The following is a 22,325-nucleotide window of genomic DNA, read 5'->3' as shown; positions in this document are numbered from 1 at the left end:
CTCTGTCTCTGTCCCTGTCCCGACTTTGTTCCCTCTCCCGTTCTCGCTCTCTGTCTCGAGATCTTTCTCGATTTTTTCGCCGGCTGCCGTGATGGGAGGAGGAGGACTTGGAGGTCCTCTGCAGGGACAGGTGCTCTTGTCCCATGACCTAAAATGTTCACAAAAAGAAAATAGCATGAGCACGATACAATCTGGAAACAATTTCTCTTCCTTTATTTTCCATCACACAACACAGCTGAAACATTCAAATCCTGGTGAGGTTCTTCATGCAGGCCTGTGGCAGCACCAGACAAAAAACATGAGGATGAAAGTTAGTGATGGCTTCATACAGAGTTTGATGTCTGAGCATGTCGGAGTGCTTATTTGGATTATTTTGATAATTAGCACTGTGATCTGTGTTGTGGATTATTACACAGATTTATAAAGACATCTAGTTTGATTCTAAATATTATTTTGGTTGTCTTTTAAATCATTGTTTCCCAAAGACTGGGTCGCTACCCTCAGGTGTGTGTGCGATTTTTTTTTGGATTGTCTTGCATCATGTTTCCCAGGAGTTTACGAATAATATCTACTGATTTGAGTCGTGGAGGTTTGTGACTTTTAAAATACAGCTCCCTAGAAAAAAAAGTTTGGGAAACACTGTTTTAAATAAAAGAAAGTGCTTTGATTTAGGGGAAGCAGCAGGATTTTTCAAACTTGTTAGAATGTTACAAAAACGTTTTTAGGATATTCCTCAGATTTGAGTATAATATGATCAAATAAAATTAAAATGACATTTGATGTGTATTTGTCCATATAGAGAGCATACTCTATGGGCCACATATGGTTCTAAGTAACAATGCAGAATACGCAAAATAACTGTGACCCAAAGAGACCAATAAGTAGCTGCTTAGTTACTAAATTGTCCTATAAATTATTTTCTTTTGAATCAGACTTAAAACTTCTTATATGAAATATTAAAAGGGCTAGTGGTTAGTTATGGGGTCCCCAAACTGCAGGCCGTAGACCAGGCTTTAAGTCATGTGGCACGGAGCTGCAGTGGGACACTGAAAATCGTTTTTCTATTCATTTAATTCACTTGTATTATTTAAAGATAATCTGGCAATTTTTCAAAATAATATGTCCTCCAGACTCCGATACTAACATAATAAAGTCTTAAAGATTTTTTACTTTGAAAATGTAGTGATCCTTCAACGGTTGGCACGGTGCTATCAATCTGCAGTAACAGCCGGTACCGGCCGACCACAGAAAAGCTGGGTTAATTTATATTGCAAGTTTATTGAGAGTAGCTTAATTTCCCCAATGAACTTAATTCATATGAAGTTTTTTATCCAAAGTCATCGGTCTACTTCCTGTCTACTTCACTGGTGAGGCAACTATGTGTTTTAATTGCTTCATGTAAAAGATGGTTTTTGGGCGTACAGTGGTGTTGGCCTCACAAACAACACACACCGCAGGGTCGACATATACATTATAGCAAGACATAATGTATGCACAGACAGCGTGCAGTAGTAGACGTTGTTGTTTGAAATCCTTTCAAAGTTTGAATATTTCACGCTCCTTCATCCAATCAAACCAACAAATTGTCCGGAGGTTGAGAGGATTTCAAAGAGGTGCAGTGTGAGTCAACATGCAGCTGTAGTGTTGAGGGTTAGATTACTGGTGAGGCAGGGTAGGGCGCAGTAGGCTGGTGTTGTACCATAGGCGAAGCCACTACAGGTAGGACTTTGACAGCTGAGTTGTGCTTTAAGCTATTCTTAGAGCTAAAGAGGGGGAAAAGACTTTTCTTGATGCTGGGGTTCCTCCCGTCCTCTAAGTCCGTCTGTGGAGCAGAAGATGCATAGCCACAACTCTCAGAACAGCATGAAGGGAGAAAAACCTCCAACCGCAAAATACATTCAAATTTTAATCTGTAGTTTTCTTTTCCTAAACGGGAAAAACTAGATTTCTGTCTTTCTTGTCTTTTGATGAGGAGGAGAAGCAGAGTGTGACCTGGTGCAAAACACATCCTTAGACTTCAGTTCAGGATATGTAGAGAAATGGCTTTTTTTTTAAGGATATGTCGCAGTTAACATTTGTCTCTTGACTTTTACAAATCCAGCAGCACCTGGCTGGTGATAAAACTCTGAAAAAAACTTTGCAAAGCTGTTACAACATAAAGAACATGCACTATGATTTAAATACTCAATACACACAACTGTATACAGGAGCAAATCAAAGTTGTATCCAGTAGACTTACAATCTGTGACTTCTTCTTTTTCTTTTTAATAGCCCTGAAGAAGCCCTGTTTCTCCTTCTCCTTGGTGGGCTCAGGGGGGTTCATAACCATTGCTTCCGCTGCAGTCCTGGGTGCAGGAAGAACATGAGGGGTTATTTTAGGTATTATTTTTCTAGGACTTATTTCTTCTCATATGGCGAAATCCAGTGGTGCTTTGGCCCAGAGGCAATGTCTCTGTCATTGGTGTGGAACCCCAGGGTTCACCTCCTGGGCAAGTTCAAATCCTGGTTACGGCAGTTGGTACCTTCCAGTGGACTCAACACCCGCAGGAAGGTTTAGGGGGTTTGGTACGGTGCAGTGTGATTTTGGTGGCGGCTGCTGCCCCCGTGACCCGGTAACGGATAAGCGGATGAAAATGGATGGATGGATGGATGGATGGCTAAATCCATTCTCACCAGTCAAATGCAGTCTGGCGTTTGGAGTGGTTGACTATTGTCACAGGGTCTCCCTGTACCACAGGTACGACTGGCCCCCGACCTTGACCAACGCCATCATGGAAAGAAGAGGAATTGTCCGGTCTTGGAGAAGGAACTGAAGAGAAACAAGTTAAAAAAAAATAACTATAAGTGATACTAACAGTTCTGGTGCGCATAATCAATCATCTTAGCAATTTGAGCACTGATTTTATAAATGCGTCTAAAATTGCCAAAACAAGCTTTCTTAATTTTTGTTAACTGCCAACTTTTTTAAGGGTGGTGGCAGTGATTCAGCAAAGTCAGTCCAACACAAGGACCATTGATTACACTGGAAATGTTGACCAGTGAAATATAGGCCACCCAGTAGATGGCAGACTTGTGTCTGTCCAAAGAGGTTAAAGGGGTCAGTAGTCTGAAGGAGTTCCTGGAGTTGAGGGTCTAGTTGTGTTTGTCAGGACATTTTTCTCTGTTTGTAAGCCTTTAGTTTAAAGAAAATTAACTCTTTATTTTTAACGTAGGAAAAGTTGAGACCAAGATAGGATTAGTTGTAATCCTTTAGTTTAAAGAAAATGAACTATTTTTAACGAGGAAAAGTTGTGACCAAGATAGGATTAAGGTTGTACCTGTATGATATTGTACATGTAGGACTTTAAGAATTATCTTCTAAATATCTTCTTCCTATTACTTTCAAAAACCACTACTAAAATTACAGGATTTTTTTACCTCGGTAAAAGCTGCCTACTCTCCGTGGCATGGACTCGGTGAAGATCATCCGGTTTTCCTTGGAGGAACCTCCATCCTCAGCATGTGGGTCATGATACATGCTGACCTATGAAGACACATGGATCCACATGTAGACACCAGATCACACACCATTCTTCAGTATTCCGTTACACGTCACAGAACAATCTGGAATGTTCTTTACAGTTTAACACTTATACCAGCCACAGACATGCAGTGAAGATGTTGACCTGAGAAGAAACATTTAAAAAGGCTGTGAAAGGCGGCGCTCTGAAGAGCTACTACTGTGTGTTTGTGTTGGTTAACGTGCTGTAGTAAAAGGCGGAGTTGGGGTCGGACCTCGTTTTTAGAGCGCTGTGTATGAAAAGCAGCAGGGTTTTCCCTCGCGGCGTCTTTGATGGAGGAACAAGGGTGGCTCATGTCTTTAGGTGACTGCTCACTCTGTTGAGGAGACGGACAGACGCAGCTTGAAGCAGTGACAATGGCAACGTGAGACTCTGACAGTCCCAGCACTCATCCACTGTGTTGTAAAAGAACCATTTTCAACCTTTCTCTCTTACACAAACACTGTTTTTCTAACCCTAAAAAAAAAATATATATATATATATACACATATACGTATATATTTTTCAATCCAAACCTTCACTCTATCTAGCCCTAATTTGAATCCTTCATACAAACTAAATAGACTCCTTTTTCTTTGTCCCCACAAGTATAGCTACACCAGAAACACAAACACAGCGTATTATACAAAAGCCTTTGTCCACCACTGCAAAGGCTTTTGCAATACATTAGCAATGTATTCAAATCAAACAAAACAGTGTAAAACAACTGTGACAGCACCAGCTTTTTAAAAACGTCTTCGTCCACCTTAAAGACAGAGAGGACGATTCTCTTCAGACACCAGCACTGGTTGTCACTCACTCACTCACTCACCCTGGTCATATCATCTGTGCAGTCCTCCCTTGAAGAGCTGACAGAGTGTCCAAGGGTGGTCCTGTGCTGCAGCTGAGGGGAGAGTAACTGTAGGCTACTGGCCCGGGTGGGTATCACCTGACCCGGTGGGGGCAGACCCACCATCCCGCTCTCGACGGCGTGGGGCCGGTGACGCTCCCTCCTGACATACATGGAGTGACGCTGCGGCCGCTGCTGGGAGGAGAAGGGTGAGGTGTAGCCCAGACCGTAATGATAGGACTCATGAGGAGAAGGCAGAGTGTGAGTGGTGGGCATGGCTACTCCTCCTGGGTCCAGGAGCTCTGGAGGACCAGCGTCCTCTGTAGGAAGAAGAAGGAGATTCAGTGTGAAAAAGGTGCACAAAGAAAGAGAAGTGTTTTTGTACTGATTCATCGACTTTTACAAAGCAGATGTTGTTTTAGACCATGTATATGTGAATATATTAGGGATGTCCGATAATATCGCATGATCCGATATTAGCATAATTGAGTAATATCTGTACGAATCGTTAACTGGGTTTTGTCAAATATGCTGGAATCGCATGTGGAGTTCTAAGATGTTTATCGCAGTTTTGGAGAAAAAAAACGGCTGATTATATCAGTATTGACATCGGGATCAGACAAGTGTTTGGACAATATCAGTATATTGGTATCGGACATCCCTACCAAATATGACCAATTTTCTATTGGCTGGATTTCTATTGGATGGAAGTTTTTAAAAAGTAGCACAAATATGACAAAGTACAAATGAATCGCGTACCCGGAGTTAAAGGTTTATGTCTGGATTTGTGTCTGGAGGATGAGTCCAGTGTGCTGCTCTCCATACGGACATTACCGCTGCTCCGAGAGGCGGGGCTGTGTCCAGATCTATCACTGTGTCGGGTGGAGGGGCTGCCAGGGGGACCCTGGGCAGCTGGGGGGGCATTCAGATCGAGACAGCTGGTAGGGAAGAAGCGGGCGCTAGGCCCCACCCCCGCTGTTGTGTTAGCGTTCGGGTCGTCTTGGTGGATTCGACCGTCGCTCAGGTTACCCACAGACTTGGCATCGCTCAGTGCACTGTGGCTCTTGGACAGGCTGAGATAGGACGCTGAACTCTTGGACGAGGAGGACATGGATCCGTGAGCGGAGTCGGCCATGCTGTGGGCATGTCGGCTGTGCTGTTTCTCAGCTCCAGACTGAAGTGTGTTGGTCTTGTTTTCCAAAAAGGTATGGCGAACAGGCGGCGGCGGCGGCTGCGGCTGCTGAGAACGAGAAGAACTAGGTTTGCTGTGACCGTACTTGCTCACGTGTCCCTGTTCTGATGCCTTTGGAGATGGTCCCAAACTGAAGTCAAACTCAGTTTTACCCTTGGGTTCTTTAGGGCTCAGTAGGTGTGGCAGGTTGTTGTTGGCTAGGTCTTTGCTGGATGACGCTGAGCGATTGAGCGTCTGGGACATGTACTGGCTTTTGGGGTGGAGTGTAGGACTTAAACTGGACGGGGTGGGTTTGTTGCCATTAAGAAAACTCTCATTGCCAAGATGGTGGAGGTCCCCATGACGAGGCAGACTGGAACACTCTTTGCTGTTGGAGCGGCGGCTGGAGCTCTTACTGTGACTCCTGTAGAGGTGGGTTAGATAACAGTCACTCACTTTAACCCTTCCTGAACAGAACTGGGAATGCCTTGGAATAAGAGAATCATTTGATTCATTCGATTTGACATATTGTCTAAAAATGTGTTTGGTACTCACTCTGGTGTGAAAACAAATCTTGGAATGTTGCGTTCAATACTAAGCATTTCAAATACCCCGCTGTAGTACCGCTGCCGATTTCAGTTTAAAAATAGGAGAATCATCGTCACCTGGTTGGAACTGTGTTTTCTCCGTGATGGTGTGTTTTCCTCTTGGAGGTTTGGAGACGCAGGGGGCGGTCTGTCCCTCTCCACCTGTCTCAGAGGCTGGAAGACTGGATGGTTCAAACTCTGCTCCGTCAAAAATCGCTCGGTAGGATTTAGAAGAAGCAAGTTCTGAGAAGAAAGGAGATGAATGTGGAGGGGAATCAGATTTTGTTGGCAGTCTCTATAATTGGCTTTGTTAGTATTTCACCTTCATCAGATCCAACATCAACCCAGCCAGGATGCCTTGGTACCTTCTCTCAAGAGTCTGTGGATGAGTAACTGAGGGAAACTGACACACACACACATACACACATAGTGTCATGCTAAGCCTTCTGGGACATTTTCTCTGCTAAAGTGAAAACCAACTACCGACTATCTCATGAGTCACAGCAATCCACTAAGTCATCGCGCTGGGACAGTGCCAAGAAAGAGACAGAGTGGAGTTGAAAAAAGAGAAAGAAAGAGAAACGACCAGGGCGGTAAAATGTTCTTCTGTACCCTAATTCCATGAAACCGAGGGTTGTTGTAGAAGAGTTTCATCTGCTCTGCAGGAAGTGGACCCAACACTTTCTGAATGGTGAAGAGCTGAGACAGGAAGAAGAATCAGAGTTAAACATTTGACAGTAGATTCTACTGGAACATTCTCAAGATCGACTACGAATGAAAACACTTGTGACCAGTTAATATTTGGTTTAAATACTTAAAATGTGTAGAGACCAATATCAGGTCATATTATTTTTTAATATACAGGTACTTTTTTTGTTTTTACAGTATTCGTAGCTTTATGTTAGCTTCTTTAGGCTGCTTTTGACCTAGTTCCTTGCTATCTTTGGCTAGTTTTAAATTATGTTGGTTTCCTTTTAGATATTTCTGGCCAACAGCATGTACACACTGTTATAGGTACACATTAAATATATATTTACCCCCCCCCCCCCTTCGACTCTATCCCAACTGGATTTACTTATTTTCTATTTTCACTAATCTGATTTTTTAATATGATAACGTTAAGCTATTACTTTGCTAATCCTAGCTAACAGTGATAGTCAGTTGAAGCATCTTTGTGAAAAACAACATTATTTGACATTGATCTTTGACAAGATTTCTTTTTTTATTGTTATCTGACCTTTAACGTATAAAATAGCTACAAACAGCTACTGCAGGCTAAATTAAATTCCAGGATTATTTATTTAACAAGAACTTTTCTCCTGTATTCATTAAAAGGAGAGCCAGAAAAATAAAAGTACACTTCTTTGTCTGGCTGCCCTTTAAAGTGGTGCAAGAAAATTTTCTTTTCCACATGCTGTAGATGTAGAATATTAATGTCTAATCAACACATTTATCTTTTTTTTTTTAATCTAACGTGGTTCTATTTTATGTACAAAACCAGATACATTGTAGTCAGATGTGGCTGTTTTTCTTTCAACTCCTAATTGCATTTTATCTTTAACAGTTTCTTGTTATGACAGTATAGTCACAGCCCAGACAAAGGAGAATAAATACCCTCCCCTCCCCTCCCCCATATGGCATACTTTTGCTGGCTCTAGGAAATCTGTTCCTCTTGGCCAAATCTGGGCCACGAGCCTGCCATAACATTGCAACATGTTAGTCAACAGTATTTTAATCTAATCAGAAATGTGTTTCCTTCGAAGACATCCAGAATACTTGTTTCCCTGATACAGAGAAATAGAAACAGTTTGATCTACGTTTATTCAACCCTAAAGGCTCACATCCTCCAAGGCCAAATACGAAATGTCAGTGGTAATGTTTTATAGGACTTGTGGTGATAAAGGCATTTTAATTATTACATAAATTCAGGCCATATATATATATATATTATATGTGTGTTCTGGTCATTTGAGCATTCTGCCATTTAAGAATGCAGAAAGTCATTTTCTAAACAGGACAACCGCCATTTTTTTCCCTCGTTTCATTTCAATCTGTGATTTTTGCATCACAGGGAAATAACCAAACTACTGCCATTTTTTTCCCCTCGTTTCATTTCAATCTGTGAATTTTGCATCACAGGGAAATAACCAAACTGTTGTACCGACAATCCTTACACAGGATGTAAGGTTTATTCCAAGTTGGCTTAAGATCCATCTAAGTGTGTAGGTTCTAGTCCTGAGAGTAAGGTGTTACTATAGCACTTACAAATCAGCAGCTTTTAGTTAGTGAATCATTTTTGAATGTATTTTCAGGTGTCGTTTGAACGCCCCATGGCTCAATTAAAGACGTTACCCACCTGATCGATCTCACTTTCCCCTGGAAACAAGGGCTGCCCATCACTCAGCTCCCCGAGAATACAGCCCACTGACCACATGTCCACGGCCTTTCCGTACGGAGCGCTGGGACACAGAGAAGAAGGGACTAAATGTAGTCAAATACAAATTTTAATAACCTACAGCCAGGGGTGTCCACACTTTTTTGGCTCGGGAGCTACCGTTGAAATGTGCAGGCTAAAGTAATCAAGCTACATTAAAAATGATAAATATATATTTACTCATATAAACTGAAAATACAAGATAAATATAAGATTATTTCTTACGGTATATGGTCACTACTGCACACACTGTAGAATTATATACATTTATAAATACATATATAAAGCATTTATAAATAAATATTTATAAAATATATAACATATATATATTTCTAAATATGACTATTTCTAAATATAAATATACATATATATGGATATATATGTATATATATTTAATTGCTCTACTAATTGGGCACCCCTGATCTACAGTGTTTAAAAGGAGATCAAAAAAAGTTGTAAAAAAAAGTTCCTTCATGAAGAGAACGTCAGTCAAAGCCTGTCTCGGTTCTACCGGTGGTTCTATATCTGTTGGTCGGTCATTTGAAAGGAACAGAGCAGAGGAGTCTGGTTGGTGAGAAATGGCGAGCGATATGGCAGCAGAGAAGCAGAGAAGCGCTGGTGTTGGAAGGAGAAAGAGTATTTGAGTGGGTGGCATTCAAATGCTGTCTCAATAAATGTTCCAGGGCATTTACTAAATCAGGATACAGCAGTGAGGACGGATGACATTCAGGCTGCGATGGACACTCACTGCAGCAATCTAATCAAACACAACACAACACACTGCTGAGGCTCAGGTGTAATCTGTGGAGTGTGGACCTGTGTGTGGCTCTGGTCCACAGTCTGTGGAGAGAAAACCGTCTCCATGCTGTGGCCGTAAAACTCAAGGACTTCTGTCCAGAGATCTTCATTCACACACATGGAAATTATGCAAATTAAAAATTACATAAGGCACTCAGATGCAGATACTTTTATTTGTGCACTGAGTACTCAACCTATACCACTGTACAGAAGCCAGGCAGGAAAATCTAGTTTTAAAAATAACAACGCTTAAAAAATAATATGAATAACACTAAGGAGAAAATATATAAATAAAGATGAATTATTTGGTCTGCACAGATCAGACAGCCAGCTAGAGAGAAATCACATTTGTGCAAATCCACTCACTCAAACAGTCTACGACTTTTTCCATGTTTTACTGTGTTGTTAACCTGAGCGGAAACATTAGCGAAAAAACTAAAATATAGTTCAGTATCCTGAACTGAGGTACTGCAAGATTAAAACTCACCCCAGCAGCAGCTCAGGCGAACGGTACCACCTTGTGGCCACGTATTCGGTGTAGTTGGCGTCGGTTCCCTCGGACAGGTTACGAGCAAAACCTGAAGCAAAGGAAACAGGAATAAGTTTAGTCAGTTGACTATAGGGCAGCGACTGAACACACCCTGGAGTATATCTGTTAATCATACTGCATATACTGTAGTATATCTGTTAATCATGCTGCATATACTGGAGTATATCTGTTAATCATACTGTATGTACTGCAGTATATCTGTTAATCATACTGCATATACTGTAGTATATCTGTTAATCATACTGTATGTACTGCAGTATGTCTGTTTATTATACTACATATACTGGGGTATACCTGCTAATCATACTCTATGTACTGTAGAATTCTTGTTAATCATATATACTGTAGTAGTTGGAGCTACGCTAGTTTCAGTTTCAGTTTTAAAAATCTCAGAGTAAAAACAAATGAAACAAAGGTAAGATATACTGTAGTATACTTGTTACTAATATATACTGTAGTATACTCTTTTATTTTATTGGAGCTAGGCTAGTTTCTAGTATGAAACAGCTTGAAGCTTTAGTATCTCGGAGTAAAAACAAATGAAACAAAGGTAAGATCCAGAACTGACCAAAGTCACAGAGTTTGAGAACGTCCTCGGAGCTGATGAGGAGATTCTCAGGTTTGATGTCTGGAACACAGAACAAAGGGTTAAAGATCACCTTTGACTTTCATTTAGCTTTTTTAAAATATAACATTTTTATTTGTGTCTTAGTTTTTTTGTATGCTTCTGCAGATGGGTCATGTGACCAGACGTTTAAATGTTGTTGTTTAAACTGGAGAGACCAGAGACTGGCCTGTTTATCAGACTACTGTCTACTGTTACAGCTGTCTACGGCGGTCTTTAGCATTGGACGCTAACGCTCTCTCACCTCTGTGCACGATCTCATTCTTGTGACACCAGTTGATGGCTTTGATGAGCTGGTAGATGTAGCTGCGGACTTTATCGGGTGGTGCTCCGTTGGGCAGTTCTTCTAAGAGCTCCAGCATGTTCTACAAAACACACACACACGCTGTCCTTTAGTCAGTGTTGTCTACGATGAAGCTGGTGCCTCACCCTGTCCTCTATTGGGTTTTTATTATCGAAGGAAAAACCGATAATGATTCTCACAGATATTACATAATTATGCTAATATTGGGCCAATATTATCGGCCAACCCTCATTTTTAACATTAATTTTCCTTCAATGTAAGTGTGACCCCAGCCTTAAAGTCGGGGATTCCTGTCATTTCACGTGTCTGTGAGTGTTCGTCCGTACTGGGGAGCATGTGGGGACAGGATGCTCAGATGACAGAAGCACAGTATGAAAATAAAGCTCGCATGGAACAAACACTTGGCTGGAAACCCTGGCAACGCAGTGGGGAATACCATTATTCACCAACAGCATAGTTCATATGTTTCCATGGTGATGCTTTACTGAGCAGCCTCAGCATCCTGAACCTGACGAGTGCAGAATGGTCCTGTCAGAGTGAGTGTGTGCACAGCTGGCTGAAGTAATCAGGCTGGTGTCACTCAGCTCACCCTCTCCACGTATTCAAAGACCAGGTAGAGTTTCCCTCTCCTGCGGAAAGCCTCCTTCAGCTCCACGATGTTGTCCTGCTTCAGGGTACGGAGCATCTTCAGCTCCCGCAGCGTTGTCTCCTTGACCTCCTCATTTTCTGTGCATGTGAATGAAAAGAGACAGCAGTGACACAGCTGATGGACTCTCCTCTCACCGACGTCCTCCTCTCCCCCGTTACGCCCTTCACTCACCCTCGCTGTCTTTGAACTTCTTAATGGCAACCAGCTCATTGGTTTCCTGGGAAGTTAAAAAGAGGCAAAGTCAAAACTTTAAAAAGAAAAGCTGCCACCGTTTTTCATACAGACGCAAAAAAAATCACAGAACTTTTAGATCAGAGTAAGTGCAAAGTAAAAGTGCGGAGCCAAGGAGAAATGAAAGATGAGGCCGGGATGTTTTAATTGATTTCCTGCCCACTTTAAAAAACACTGAGTGCCACTACGATCCATGCCAGTCCTTTTAAATTTGATTACAGCTGTCACCGTGCCTCACACACATCCACGAGCACATCCCTAGAATCGGTAACTAGAATCAGGTCTGTGTCTGTGACCTTGCAGTGTTTTTCAAGCTGCGCAGGTAAAAATCCATTCTTTTCTGTCAAAGGCCATTAGTAGCTGCGCGCTAGCTAAAGAAAAAATCGCTAACTGTGCTTTTACAGGTAAATATGTTGAACAACAATTACATTTATTTCAAGGCCTTTCAGCTGACTCTAGATCTGCGGATTTTAATTTTTTTTTTCAAATTACTTTTTAACTGCTTCATATCTTTTTGATGACAAGCTTTGACCACATGGGGGCAGGGTGTTTAATTCTCTTGTCTTACATCGAGAATATCAAAGGTTTCAGTCCCAACGGTATCTGATGAGTTTTACATGTTCTTCCTGTCTGCTCAGTGCTGCCATCTGGTGACCTTCACTTTCACATACAGCTGATTTTCCCCAAAACTATTTTTAGGTCACAGGTCATTTGGTGAAGCCCAGGTATTGTGTTATCAGGTTTTCATGATCGGAGGCATTGTGAGAAATAAAAGACCTCTACATCTAAAATAAGGCCATGTCCCCTGGTGTGGACCCATGACCCATCCTGTGTGGACCGGGCCTTATCTTTCAAACAAGGCCTTGAGGTTCATTTATCAAATACAGTCTACAGTCTCCCTCCATGCTCTGCTCTAGGACGGAGTTTAAAGAGAAAAAAAAAAGGCTGTAGGGATAAATGATTGAACTGAGTCGACGCTGGTTGCTGGCCCGGGGCCTAGTTAGAGGGCTGTCAGCCGTGGTTCTCTGTGGTTTCATCGCTGCTACTCTTACGCTCCTTTATTGTGCTTTTTTTATAGAGGGTCAGAGAACAGAGTCAGGCTCTGTCTTCAGAGGAGGCTGCGCGGCGAGGAGCTGCTCGTTATTGGCAGCGCTCTCTCTCGCACGATCTGATTGTTTCACTCAAGACACTGCTCTGTTTCCATACAGCGTTTTGTGTCACTGCTGGGAGAAGTTAGGAGATCGGATGAATACGAACGTGTACAAATCTAGCGTCACTAAAATGTTAGAGTTTACGATGAAAAATCAAAGCAGGCAATTATGATCACAATGTATTTACTATTTAATATGGAGCTCTTGTTCATATATATTTTTATTGCCTATATATTGTAGGAACTCATGCAGCTGTACCATCGTGAGCAGCAGATGCAGCATTTCTGGGTGCAGTAATTAGCAGTAACATCTACAGTATTCCTGGGTGGTGTCTCTGACCTCTACAGTTTTACCCTCTGTTATTTTAGTGTGTCGTCAGCACAACTATAAATAGTGTCAAACATGCTAACATTTTAGCAGCAGCTTCTGACTGTTACATTACGCACAAGATCGATGAAACCCTGCTTGTGAAAATAGTAGTGAATAATGTAAGCTACAATGGAAACTAAACTCTCAAAGTAAACATTGAGGTTCAGATTATAGCAGTGTTTCCGGACCTTTTTTGACTTTTGGCAGCACCAAACTATTCTATTTTTTTATTTAACAAAAAGCATATGTCAGGAAATGCCTGTTTAGTTGAAGACATTCACAGGAAGTGAAGAAAGATTTTCCTCAACAGAGTAATTATTTTAGTTTTTATGATCTTCTGCTTTCATCTGGTGGAAGGGTGTTGAATTGTTCTGCCTTGGTTGCATAGGCGAATGAAGACAAATTATTTGCGGTAAATACATAATAGTTTTCAGACCAATTAAATGAAATCAGATAATTTCCCTCCGCACACCTGATGGTCGCACCACAGCAGAGTTCATTATCTAATGAACCATAAAAATTACACATTGTTTGCTTCATTCTTACTGTGGTGCTCACAATAGTACAATGTTATTTCTTTTATTATACTGTAATCTTGTAAAACAGTACAAACGTTTTAATAAGTACCGCACTTAGTATCAGAAAATGTAGATGAAATACTGGATATTCTGTAGGAAAAACACCACCAGTCGGGCGGATCAAGACATGTGGCCAATTACAGGCAACTGGCTGTGAGGACAGTATGTCAGGTTGGCTAAATATAGCTGAGGGGCTGCAACCTGTGGCTCCTGAGCCACATGCTGCTCTTTAGCCTCTCTGGATTGGCTCTCTGCAAGATCTTATTTGATGATCAAAAATGACCAAATCATTTTGACTGCTCAATATAAAAAAAAAACAAAAAAAAAAACATTAATGGGTGATGCTTTTACATCGACTGGTTCTTTAAGTAGAAAGTCCAGTTTATACCAAATATACGGTACATGTCACACTATTTCAATTAAACAGGATAAAGAACAACAGCTCGTCAACACTGCACCGTCAACACAGTTTACTTTGGACCTCAGCTAGTGTATGATAGCTAAGCTAATCCTGCTAACCAGGTTTATTTACAGCCCAAATCTTTATAATCTCTTTAAAAAAAGAAAGAGAAATGGAGCAAATAAGCACATGTGTCACCTGTGTTTTTATATTTCACATTAAAAAATCACTGAGCTCTGCCTCACATCACTCTGTGTTAAGCCTTGTCAACAAAAACATTCCTTTCCATTTTTTCTACACCGTTGATTGTACTTTTTCACACAGTGTACATACACATATACTGTATATATATACTATATAAATATATATACATATAATTATACACATACGTACAGCGCCCCTCGGGACAACAATAGCATGTAGCTGTGTGTCTTCATAGACACCAGGAAACACTGGTCTGGCTGACGTGTAGGTGGTGCTATTGTCACTCCCAAAAACACAAATTCAAGATAACACATAAGCCTCCGTACACACACCCACATACGCTAATACAACACTTGCAATAAGTGAAAGAACATCGCACAAATGCTGGCATATTTTCACGTTCGACCAATCAAACGCTGTATCAAACACACACTGGACTGTGGTGGAGGGAACACATCAGTCAAACGGGAGCGGGAGAGAGAAGTGCAGCAGCCACTGAGTCACCTGGCTGTGGCTCAGCCTCAACTCGCTCCTCTTCTCTCATCCACAGGTCTGCAAGACTCCTAACAGGGTGACCCATTTACCATCAACATAGGCTCCGTATTCAAAGCCTTTGCCTTTGTATCTCCTCTCTCTCTCTGTCTCACACACACTCACACACACACACACGCTGCTCTTCTCTCCCTCTGCCCAGTTTCTCCTCTGCCCTGCTTCCAGCTGAGGGAAGTAAAAATAACTGCTCTCTTGTAGCAAAGCCAAAAAGCCTTTATTGCCAGCGTCTGAGTCGACATGTGAAAACCAAGGCTTTATGATGTTATGTAATTGGGAAACGTGTCACGTTCAAAGTCCCGGTAACTTGTAGAATATAATCTGTTTAAGCAAACACGACCACACTGCCACGATAGGTGTTTGATTTGGAATGGAATCATATTTGTAAATCAAATGTGTTTTTTAAATTGAATCTTATCATGTAAATAACACTTGTTGCTGCAGCACTTCTTAAATCCTTCTCTTCTTTGGCTGGTCCCCTCTCGTGAAGTGGTCCATCAGCCTCCATTTCATCCTCAAATGAACCGTACATCTAAAGAAGCTGAGACTCTGACTTTGCCGTGTCTCTCATCAGCACATTCCCAAACTGTCCCTCCGTCAAATATCCTTCTAGAAAAAATATCCAGGGTGTAAGTACTCACTGTTAGGACCCTGAAAAGAAATGTGTAATAAAATCCCTCCACACAAGAACACATAAAAAATTCATACACCAAAGACCATCTGTTACCAGCAACAATCAAACTAGCAACCTTCATGCCGTAAACCAAAAGCACTAACTGCTCTTCTACTCTGTGACCTCAGTTTGAAACTTCAATTCTCTACGAATAGTTTTTGACACTCACTGCAGGATAAAGTTTTCATTTCAAGCACCTAGAGCTTAAAATATCATCTCAACAACCAGCATGTGTTTGTGGAGGATTCCACTCCAGGTCAAAAGTCTTGACTCGGCTCAGGACCAGGCTCACTGAGAGCAGGACAGTAAATGGTTCTTCATTTTTTATTAGTGAAGCCCATACATTTACCTGCTGTTAATTTGTCTTTCTGTTTCGACAACATACAGGGGAAAAAATGATTTTCTTCATGTTCAGGAATGTTTTATTAGCATGAATTATGACTAATTACAGTCACAGTTCATCAAAATTATTTGTAATGAATTCACAGCCACACTGTGATTATTCTTTTACTTCATTTATTGATTAATGACTACAGTTGTCTGTCTCACTCTCGTCTTTTCACAGAGATGTTTTTCTGCCTCCGTGCTGTTTCCCTCTCTTATTGACCACGAGTTCAAACAACAATCATCAGCAGCAGCAAAACAAGACTTTTACAAAAACAGCCTTGTTTTCCCAAATTTCCATTTCAAAGCCTGTTCATCAAATGGACAACGTCAAAAGACAGCAGGACACTTCACTGACCCTGCACTCGCTGCCCCCGGTGTTCACTTACATTAGTCACCCGTGCTAGTAGTTTTATATCAGACTAAAAGACACACATTATCTTGAAAAACGTTTGAGTGCTCACTCACTTATCCGTTCTTAATTATTACCACAGTGAGGTGACAAGGATGTGTCACACAATACCCCCCCCTCCACCCCGCACACGTGGCTCATTGGATGACCGGCTGAAACTGCTTTCAAACCAGCTTTCTGTGGTTTTGTCCAAGGCTACAGAAAGTTAGCATGTTTAGAAACCAGCTAGGTTCATAATTTATGGCTCTTAAAATTTTCATGAAGTCGAGCTTTGAACAGAAGCTAGAAGTGAGACTGTTCATGGAAAGGGACACAACATACCAAGCATCAGTAGTCAGGTCATATTCATATATACGTATATATAGCCCCATATATTCATATATATATTTATGGGGCTGTGAATTTAATGAAATGTTAATATTCATGTAAAAAAACATGCAAAGGAAAGTTTCATTTTTTAAATAGCATGTTGTTTGCTTCAAGACTGTTTCACTCTGGCAGTTCTAGGTGAGCTGAGGTAAAGCTAAGGGGAAATTCCGTCTCCTCTCTGGGATCTTTTGTTTCCAGGTTTGTTATGTCTGTGAAGCTGTGATAGTCAAGAACAGGTTGACAAGTCCCATCCATCCCAGTGTCAATGACATCACACCAGGGTCTCATTTCATATCACAGTCCAGTGAAACTTAATTTCATTAACAGAGAAGAGAGCGTCCGTCTTACCTTGTGTCTGCACTTCAACACCACCCCATAGGCTCCTGTTGAGCAGAAAAAAATGGAAAAAATTATCTAAAAACAATTATCTAAAAACAATTATTTCTGAAAAAAATCAAGTCAACAACATACGACCAAACTGGAAAAAATTATCTTTATGTAAAAACAATTATTTCTGAAAAAATTAAATCAAGTCAACAACATACGACCAAACTAATATATGATACAGAAAAACAAATATTAGAATTTTTAATGTTTTTTTTCTGACGAAACTATATCAGCATTTGTTAACATTTATAAAAATAAAATTGCATCATATTCGAGTTTGATGGGATAGTTTGAACAGGAAGTCGCAGAAAGCACATAAGCGGCAAAATAAAGACTGTCGGAATGAGAAGGAATAGATTTCATCTCAGTAACAGGAGCCAAACTGAAAACATGAAACAAAACTGAGGACGTCCTGTCAACACAGGCTTAGCTTTGATCGTCAGCACTGTCTGGATAGATTTCACAGTACGCCTGTCACTCTTCAAAAAAACAAAGGAGGTTAGTTGTCATGAAAGCAAGCGACATCAAGTGAGGCAATAGGGGGCAGCATTAGCTTTCAAAATGATTTTTATTTCTTTGCAGGGATGTCCCATTAGTTCCTGGTATCCTAACTAAAGCCAAAGGGTTGGAGGAGGAATATTAGAGTTTAGGTTAGTTTTCACAATGTAATGTCCAGGAACTGGTGATTCAGCTAGCTGGGAGAAATGACTATGAATTTACAACACAACAGGAATGAATGATCTGCTGTCCATTCAAATGAAGACAAACACTTTGACTGGGAGTCGGTGATGTTTTCCCACAGGGTTGTTTGTCATGACACGACAGCAGCTCTCTGTAAAGAAACTGTGCTGTGAATGCTGTCTCACTGCTCAGCTACTGTACACAGTACACAGACACAGTGACCAAATAAACAGTACAGCTAAAAAAAAAATTTTCTTCTTACTATTCTTTTTTATTTCATTTTCGAGCAGGAACAACTGTGACTCTAACATCTTGTTCTGATTCTGGTTCTTTTATTCATTCTCTTCCACGTCTGTTATGTTTGTCGAGTCCCTGTGTACTGTATTAATCAGGGGAACTATGTCATAGAGCAGTGTTTCCCAACCTATTTTGAGCCACGGCACATATATATCATCAGGAAAAACCCCATGGCACACCACCAAATACATATCTCACATAAAGTATATTTAATGAAATATAATAATCTTCTGGTCTAAATGACCTCATAATTGACTCAGATCTTGGCCTGTTTAGTTGAAGACCACGCTGATATACTGACAGGAATTGAAGAAAGACACAATGATCTTCAACAGCTTTGATTATCTTTTTTTGATTCATACTGTAGCTATCTGCTGCCACCTAGCAGAAGAGTATTTAACTGTTCTGCCTTTCATGCTTTGACGAGCAAAAAACACTTGTTGCTAATGTTTGCTGTAAGCAAGCAAGAAGACAAACGCATGGCTTTAGCAGGAACACAACCAAAAAGCACAGATAACGGTCCTGACTAGGAAACATTTCTTTACTTATAAAAAAGTCTCTAAATGTTTCTTATATATAATATTTATCAGAATCGGAGCAGCTCATTGGCTAATGAAAAAACATGGGCTTCTGAATCAGAGGACTGCTGCTTCTAGACCTGGTCCCTGCAGGACTGTGTTGAGCAAGTACCAAAAATCCCCCAGTCCATGGGCCTTTTACCAAAGTGCAGCCCAGTGCTGCTGCTTAATGCAGACAGTAGTTTCCTTAACAGGATTCAAGGGTTCATTTTGTACACGAAAAATATACTGTATACGAGTTGACAACAAAAAGTACAGTATTTTGATCAAAGCTGGACCACTTTATCATCAGCCTATCGCAGAAACATTAAAAATAAACACAGCGCTCACACTCACACACACCTGACAGCAGTCAGTCATCTGAACCACCACCATTTCAAACCAGGACTCCGGACTCAGAGCCAGAGTCCTCTCCTCGGTGTCCTTGACCCTGACCACACAACACGTTCCTTCAATTTAACAGCCACTAAAATCTACTGTGTAAAAAATCCACCCACCTTCTCCCACAATGCCAAGGACTTCAAACTTATTCATCACATCACCAAGTGTGGGGGCTCCTCCAGCAGGTGAAATGAGCTGCTCGGGTTTTAGTGAGAAGAATTCTGCTTCTGCGCTGTCCTGCGGCTGAGGGCGTTAGCTGTAGAATCCAGGAGTCGTCTGGCCTGAACGCTATCCATCTTTGATTTCCTTCTTCTTTTTACTGCGCTGTCTTCTTTAATCCTCACTGTACGACTTTGGTCCAGTCACCAGCTCTCTCTCTCTCTCTCTCTCTCTCTCTCCCTCCCTCTCTACTCCATGTTTAGACGTTGTTTGCTCTGCAGCTCTGTCCACACCTCAACGCTTTTGTACCTGTTAGATCGGAGACAAAATGAAGAGAGAAAAGTGTTAAAACGAGCCATCAAAGGGTCATCTCAAGGTCTAACTTCCCATCATTCCTTGCGCATTGCTGTGGCGTGCTGGTAGTATTCCTGGCACAGACGCAGGCTAACTAGGACATGAACACAACAGGCTTCTCCTCCAGGACACGTTTGAATCATGGATGACTTGTGCATGGATGCCACGCGCTGCTATTTCACTGTCGAGCGTTCAACCTGCAGCAGCTTCAGCCGGGCATGAATGACCAGACTTTTACAGGGGACTATGGAAAAATAAAACTTGGTCCCAAAAGTTTGAATCTCACTGGAGTTAAAGGGTTACATTTTGGCAATGAAACATTTGAGGATTGATTGTTTATTGAAGGATAAAACAGGTTATACATACATACATATATACATATATATATATATATACATACATATATATGCATAGGGTTATACATACATATATCTATATATATGTATATATGTTTTTATGACCTGACCTTCAATAAACAATCAATCCTCAAATGTTTCATCAAAATAAAACAAAAGCCTTTAACTCCAGTGAGATTCAAACTTTTGGGACCAAGTTTTTTGGTATAACCTGACTACACAATATTGTGTTTCTAATTTATCCACATACAAACACCATACGGTAGTGAGGAAGAGAATGGGTGCAGAAAGTCAAAAAGAAAAGTGCTGCATTACAAAACAAGCATCCAGTAAATCAGTGGATCTCAAAGTAGGGGGGTGGACCCCTGGGTGGCACAGAGCTATTGCGTGGGGAACACATTCTATTGCGTCATACTGCGTGCATACACAAACACAGCTGGCTGAAACACTCTCCTGCTGTCGTAGGTAGCATCCCTTCCAGCAGGTGGCGCCCTAAATATATCAGCTGTCCTGTGTACCACAGCAATGTAGAAATATGAATATAGAAAGTTAACATGGCGGAGGTGATGACACCAAGAGCAGACACTAGTGTTTGGTTAGTAACTTGTTGACTGGTGATTTACCAGACTTCCTCTGGTAAATAATTTAATTTGACGGGCTGGAATTTTCAGCCTGTGGCAACACAGGGGCAAAGTTGTACCCAGCAAACCACATGCCTGTTCAAGTGTGGCAGATATGGGTGTTAAATATTTAGCCCGATGGATAAAAACCTTGAAGACAAACGCCTTCAATAAGCACTGTATTAGGGCCCTTGTATTTTACACAGTACATCTGAATTTTATAAAATATTGTATGACATGGCGTATTCCCTCCTGTCAGGTCCCACAAGTCACCAAGATCATTTCAAACACTGCTGAGACACGGTCACCGTTGGGGGACGAACACCAAAATCCTCCAGCACTGATCACTTTAACTTTGTTGATATTAGTCTTGATTTATTCAGCAGTGATTTGGCTCATGTGTCTGTGTGGGAGTTCTCCCATCGGCAGGAGCAGTTTAGTCTTTCCACTAGAACAGATGAGGTGGATACTGAGGCAGTCCATGCCTCGTCATGTAAGGATATGTTGCTGCTGCTGTTGCTGCCCACAGGGAGCGATTAGATCCACGATCAGAGGAAACTATAGGGCGCATTATCTTACCTACCAAAATAAAAACAACACCGGGATCCTTTATTGATACACTGCTGCTTTTCCTCTCTTTGCAGACGGATAGTAAATCAGAGTAGAGTGGACAGAACGGGCTGCAGCGCCATTCTGACTCTCAACACTTGCTCTCTTGCTGCGTGCACATCAAAGAAATATCTGCAAATGAGTTTGAGGATGATTTTAACAGACTGGCGAATGCGCAGGGGCATTAATGCGCGTGTATGAGGTCTGTACGTATGTTTGCGTGTGTGCGCGCGCGCGTGTGTGTGAGAGAGAGCGAGAGTAATGCTGCTCTCTCTGCACCGAAACTGCGTCTCTCGCCGCTGCGTTGCAGAGCGCACCACAAGTCTCCTCCATCCCATTCCACGCGTTCGGCAGCCTACACAGTCGCCACCGTGCACTCATTTCGGCACAGTTTACGCACCGCGCTCACGACAGTGTTGCACAACAACATTCACCCATACGATTTTACCATAAACACACATGTAGAGTCCAAGTCCACACGCGCACGCACGCACGCACGCAACAAAAAGAAAAATCCCACATCACTGAGTCGCAGCCTCTGCCACAGTGAAGCCGATAAGGCACAGTTTTACCTGCAGATGTTGACGAGTGAAGGACGCTCCGTCTGTGGAGCATCATGCGTGAAAAACCGTGATGATGAGGAGGAGGAGGATGGTGATGAAGAAGGGAAGACGAGGAAGCATCCTGTGCTGTGACAGTGTAGCTACAGGCCTGTGCGCGTCGTGACACGATCAAACACCCTACTCACTTCATCCGTGGATGGAGACGACACCGAATACGCAGCCACAAGCCCCGATGACGGAGTCATCCATGAAGCGTCAACAGTTCTTCAGGGGCTCCGTGTTCAAACCCTCATGCAGCATCAGCTGGTTACAGCAGCAGTCGTCGTCATTCCTCTCGCTGAGCGACGCCGCGTTCAGCCAATAGGAGCGCGGACGTCGGCGCGATCCAGCAGTGGTTTAATGGAGCTGCTCAGTGTGAGGTGTGATCTAATCAAAGTTTGGAACGGAAAGAGAATCCGCTGCTGCTCCTGGTGTTGATGTTACACATGCAGCAAGGGCTTCTGGTATGAGCGA

At 41.8% G+C, this 22,325-nt stretch overlaps 1 protein-coding gene across 1 annotated transcript in view; it reads right to left on the bottom strand.

The window, feature by feature from the left end:
- The window catches only part of cdkl5 (cyclin dependent kinase like 5), a 23,531-nt gene extending 1,215 nt beyond the window's left edge, over window positions 1-22,316 (bottom strand). Inside the window, 22 exon segments of the mRNA XM_017032656.1 lie at window position 1; window positions 3-148; window positions 1,661-1,822; window positions 2,240-2,345; window positions 2,674-2,809; window positions 3,418-3,523; window positions 3,775-3,876; window positions 4,372-4,709; window positions 5,149-5,984; window positions 6,226-6,273; window positions 6,275-6,390; window positions 6,470-6,550; window positions 6,760-6,846; window positions 8,504-8,606; window positions 9,867-9,957; window positions 10,498-10,557; window positions 10,799-10,919; window positions 11,448-11,584; window positions 11,679-11,724; window positions 17,176-17,210; window positions 19,268-19,619; window positions 21,822-22,316. The exon segment at window position 1 is cut by the window's left edge and continues 99 nt beyond it. Of these exon segments, the coding sequence (XP_016888145.1) occupies window position 1; window positions 3-148; window positions 1,661-1,822; window positions 2,240-2,345; window positions 2,674-2,809; window positions 3,418-3,523; window positions 3,775-3,876; window positions 4,372-4,709; window positions 5,149-5,984; window positions 6,226-6,273; window positions 6,275-6,390; window positions 6,470-6,550; window positions 6,760-6,846; window positions 8,504-8,606; window positions 9,867-9,957; window positions 10,498-10,557; window positions 10,799-10,919; window positions 11,448-11,584; window positions 11,679-11,724; window positions 17,176-17,210; window positions 19,268-19,304 (2,895 nt within the window). The 5' untranslated portion in view covers window positions 19,305-19,619; window positions 21,822-22,316.
- Between the last annotated feature and the right edge of the window lie 9 nt (window positions 22,317-22,325).

Source organism: Cynoglossus semilaevis, chromosome 5 (genome assembly GCF_000523025.1).
Source record: "Cynoglossus semilaevis isolate Cse_v1.0 chromosome 5, Cse_v1.0, whole genome shotgun sequence".
In the NCBI taxonomy this organism is placed as follows: domain Eukaryota; kingdom Metazoa; phylum Chordata; class Actinopteri; order Pleuronectiformes; family Cynoglossidae; genus Cynoglossus; species Cynoglossus semilaevis.
The sequence above is the reverse complement of the archived record's forward strand: the minus strand, read 5'-3'. Positions and strand labels throughout refer to the sequence as shown.